At 34.1% G+C, this 4730-nt stretch overlaps 1 protein-coding gene across 2 annotated transcripts; it reads left to right on the top strand.

Moving 5' to 3' along the window:
- The first annotated feature begins 700 nt into the window (after positions 1–700).
- On the top strand, positions 701–4085 carry LOC110726443 (cyclic dof factor 3-like). Of its 2 annotated transcripts, none has more exons than XM_021905923.1 (2): positions 701–1089; positions 2474–4085. In XM_021905923.1, the coding sequence occupies exons 1-2, from the start codon at positions 970–972 to the stop codon at positions 3704–3706; spliced, it is 1353 nt and encodes a 450-aa protein (XP_021761615.1). In that variant the 5' UTR covers positions 701–969; the 3' UTR covers positions 3707–4085. The 2 variants fall into 2 exon arrangements, with proteins under 2 accessions (XP_021761615.1, XP_021761616.1); XM_021905924.1 differs by lacking the exon at positions 701–1089 and adding an exon at positions 2006–2126.
- The last annotated feature ends 645 nt before the right edge of the window (positions 4086–4730 follow it).

Here is a 4730-nt window from a genome sequence, read left to right as displayed (position 1 = left end):
ACTTATATTATCTATTATTAGTGTAACATACTTGGATATACTTTATATTATAGCTATTTCCCAACTTATGTATACAATATACGTACTAACTAAGTAATACTTGATTTAGTGAAAAGGATTGTCACCTCAAAATCATTAGGTTATGGGATCAATTTCCATTAGAGGCAACTTGGAGGTGGGAATTCCCTTATTCTTCCCTTTCTCCTCCCAAGGGACCTTGTTTGTGTCGACCCAGGTCGGATATGCTTGTGAGAGGCTCCGTCTAGTAGGACGCCTTTTGTTTACCTTAAAAAAAAAAAAAAACTTATGTATACGTACTATGTTGTTAACCATGGTTTTACTTCACATATAAGACTGACCTTCCAACCAATCCAAAAAGCAAAAACATAAAATCATAGAAAATTAATATTTAAATAATCCATGTGAAATAATTCTGAAAATAAGAAATAGAAAAAGAATCAAATTGAAACCAAAAAGGTCAATTTCATCTTGATGGGGCCAATTAGATGGTGCCACGTCTACTTCAAGGGCCATATATATTAAATGCTACAATAAAAGATTTTTTTATACAAAAATAAGTACAGAGTATATAATTAATATAAAAATTTTCTAAAAAAAAAAAATTTAATATAAAAATATTAAAAAATACTTTATGTTATAAATAAATAAAAAAGTAAGTGGGGGACTAGGAAAAATATATGTGGCTGAGAAATACTAAAGATGCTGACATGGCATCCAATTTGATTTTAAACGGATCAAAAACCCAAAACCTGAGAATGCCAAGTTTGCACCACCATCTTTTTTTTTTTCTCTTTCTCTCTCTAGAAAAAAATACTACCCTCTTCTCTCAAACGACAATCATTTACTCACTAAACGACTTCCTTCCTTCCTTCTAAACCGCGAAATTTAGGAGAGAGAATAAGGCAGTGTTTGGTTAGGTGGAAAATTATTAAAAAAAAATAAAATAAAATGATGGATCCAGCGATTAAATTGTTTGGGAAAACTATACCTGTTATTGGAGATGATGAATCACCTCGTTATGATTCTAATGAAAGTTCTAATTCTGACCTTCATGATGTTGATGATAAGGTATCAATTTTTATTTATTTTTGGTTTCAATTGTATTGTTTTTAATTTTATGTTTGATTGATTATTGAAAAAGTTTGGAAAACATGGGGTCGGCTACATGAACTACAATTTTTGCGGTCGGATTTTTGTTTAAGGATAAAAAATAAATGAAGGGGTTAATTTTTGTTGTAAATTTTTAAATAATGGATCTGGGTTTTTTTCTTTTCTTTTTTCTTTTTTTTTTAATATTTAATTTTTTATTTTTACCCATTTTTTTGGATTTGGGATTTGTTTAGCGGGTAGATTTTACTTGATTCTTTAGTAGTTGGTGAATTTTATTTTGATTTTTTGAGTTTTTCTTCACTAATTATTGAGTATTTAAGAATTTGTAAAGAGAATAAGGATTAATTTACTAGAGTAGTTTTTTGTTAATTAATAGTTCCTCAATTATTATTGAGGAATAATATTGGCTTATCTATTAGTAATTATAAAATGGAAAGTGTAATAATTTAATAAATACCTTAGTATTATTTGCACACTCAATTATTATTTTTTCCTTTGAAGAAACCTATAAACAGGGAAAAATAAATTAGAATTGCATTCAATTTATTTTAATTTACTTTGATGAATTATTATGGGTTTTTTTGGGTAAGTGGAGGATCTTTGCTCTGTAACGAAGATGGAATTTATGCTTGAATTTCCAGAAGGTTCATTAATGTGATAAAGTTGGCTTTTAAAAATCTATTGTTTGGTTGAATCTTTTGACATTGTCAAATTTTCATTAATTTTTACTCTTTTTTCTCTTTTCACATTACATATCTTCTCACCTACTCAGGTTTCCCCTTAATTTATATCATCTTAATTATGGAGTGTATAATCATTAATTTTTCATCCCCCCCTTTTTTTTTTTTTTTTTTTTTTTGTCTTTTTAATAAGTTATGTGTTTTTTACCTGTCATAGAAACTCACAAGTCCACTTTGAATAGTAGAAAAAAGAACAATACTTGTATGATTTGCTCCAATAAACAGCTTGGATCATCAATAATTAAGGAGTAGCTTGTATGAACATCTTCTTTTTTGCTATTAACAAAATCTTTTTCAATATACGGAATTACGGAGTTAGTGAAGTCTTGTATGAGATGGTTTCACAATAACTTGTTGCAAGTCGGAGTTGACTTTTTACTTTTTTGTTTATTGACGGGTAACTTTTAATGTCGCCCAATAAGGTAGTGTAAGATGGCATCACCTAAAAATTGATCCTCAACATGTGATTTGATAATCAAATCTCTTAACAAATGTTCTTTTATTATTTTTGTAGGGGGGTGGGGAGTGTGTTTACTGTAAATACATCACTTGGTATTTTGTACTAAAACAATGATTGACAGGAAGATCTTTCTGAATTTCAGGAATCCACAGAAGATGCAATGGAGATCGAACAGTCTGACGATCCTGCACCACCACCTGAGGAAGACTCCATTAATCCACCAATAATGTCAGATACTAATGACAATGAGAAAGCACCTGATTCTGAGAAGGAATCTGAAGAGATGGATGAGAAGGAGTCAGATGATCAGAAGAGTTCGCAGCAGAAGACGTTGAAGAAACCGGATAAGATACTCCCATGTCCTAGGTGCAATAGCATGGACACGAAGTTCTGCTACTACAATAACTATAATGTCAACCAACCTCGACACTTTTGTAAGAGCTGCCAGAGGTACTGGACTGCTGGTGGTACAATGAGGAATGTTCCTGTAGGAGCAGGAAGGCGAAAGAACAAGAGCTCCGCATCCCGATATTGCCACATCACGGTTTCTGAGGCTCTTCAAGCAGCTCGTCTTGATGTTCCAAATGGAGTTCATCACCCGGGCTTGAAAACCAATGGAACGGTCTTGACCTTTGGACCAGACAATCCCCTTTGTGAATCAATGCTTAACATTGCAGATCAGAAAGTCTTGAATGGCACCACTGCCACTCCTAGGAATGGGTTCCATAACATGGACCAGGCTGTTTGTAGGAGCAAGGAAAACGGGGATGATCGATCTAGTGGATCAACAGTCACCACAACAAGTTCAATGGATGAGAAGGTAACGGCAGGCCAACAAGGGCAAATCAAGCAAAACTTAAATGGTTTCACCAATCAAATGCCCTGCTATCAATGGCCTTACATGTGGAATCCGGCAGTTCCTGTACCACCATTTTGCCCTTCAGCTTTCCCTATGTCATTTTACCCCCCTCCTCCTTATTGGAATGGTGCAATGCCTTGGAACTTCCCTTGGGTGTCTCCATGTCCCCCTGGCCAAAAAAGCCCGGGATCCAACCCTAATTTCCCAACTCTAGGGAAGCATTCAAGGGATGGAGAAATGCTTAACCAAAGTGAAAATGAGAAGACTATAGGAACGCCCACTGTTTTAGTACCAAAGACATTGAGAATTGATGATCCGGATGAGTCTGCCAAGAGTTCTATATGGAGTACACTTGGGATTAAGAAGGGTGACTCTGTAAGTAAAGGAGGAGGTTTTTTCAATACCTTACAGTCAAAGAAGAAAGATGATGATTTACACAATATAGACACCCCACCTGCATTACAGGCTAACCCTGCAGCTTTATGTCGATCAATGAACTTCCAAGAAAGTGCTTGAAGGTGAAACCGAATCTCAACAAAGGATGAGTTTTCGGAAAGTTCACCTACATGTACGGCTCAGAATATTAGTTGATGAGCCTATTATAGATTATTAGTGATCGTTAACCAGGGAAGTGGAAGCAGGCAACAAGTTTCTGATTAGGGTAGGGGTGGAGCAGAAGCAGCAACCAGAAGCATGTCATCATCTTGTAGAATTATGCAGAGTTTTTTTTTCTTCTTTTTCTCAAATTTTTCTTGTTTGTGATCTTGTACATAAACCTCTTTTTGAAGTGTTTTGAGGTATAAATAGAGTGGGTGTGACAGATACATTTAGCTATACTTAGCTTCTTGTTGTAATATATTCTATCCAATAATGAAAATTGCCTTTGTTTCACTCCCTTTTTAGATGTTTCTGAAGTACCACTTCTCAAGACTCTGAATGTTGATGCAATTTAAGTTAGTGCCAAAATTGATGAATCTTTTTCTTAGGAAAACAAAAAAATCAGAAAATATCTATGCAATTTACAAGTGTTAGGTTGAAAATTTGATGAATTTCAGGGCTTTTTTGCCTTGTTATCCAGGGAACGATAATGTTACCAGAAAAAGAAGAAAATTTAGTGAAAATCTAAAGAGATTTTAAGCAGCCAATAATGACTAGCAGGAAGTACTGGAGGGGTATGAGTGACAATTGTGGAAAGATGTTGAACAGTCTGTTGATAGCTGCCAAATCAAATAGGATAATAACTGTTTAAGACCTTTTTGCTGCGTTTTGTTAGCTATCTGACAACAAGATAATTGATGGTCCATGCTTGCAGTCTTATATCCACCTCCTGGAGAAAAGTTTGAGTTTGGGTAATTTTGCTAAAAATCAAGTGAAAAGACTGACTGTTAGTTATCTAATAATTATAGATTTATGGAGTATTTTGTCGATTTGATAGTTACTCCGTATTAAGTAATTGTATGTTACCCTTTTCAAGTTTTTTTTTTTATTTTCTTTTATTTAAACTTCCTACTACTTATTTACAGTGGCGGACCTGGCCTTG

The sequence above is a fragment of the Chenopodium quinoa genome, unplaced genomic scaffold (genome assembly GCF_001683475.1).
Source record: "Chenopodium quinoa cultivar QQ74 unplaced genomic scaffold, ASM168347v1, whole genome shotgun sequence".
NCBI lineage: Eukaryota > Viridiplantae > Streptophyta > Magnoliopsida > Caryophyllales > Amaranthaceae > Chenopodium > Chenopodium quinoa.
Note: the sequence above shows the minus strand (reverse complement) of the source record. Positions and strands in the feature narration are given on the sequence as shown.

Coding starts and splice junctions, on each gene's coding strand:
- LOC110726443 (XM_021905923.1), top strand. CDS start 970: ATGATGGATCCAGCGATTAAATTGTTTGGGAAAACTATACCTGTTATT. Junction 1,090..2,473: donor TTCATGATGTTGATGATAAG/GTATCAATTTTT, acceptor TCTGAATTTCAG/GAATCCACAGAAGATGCAAT.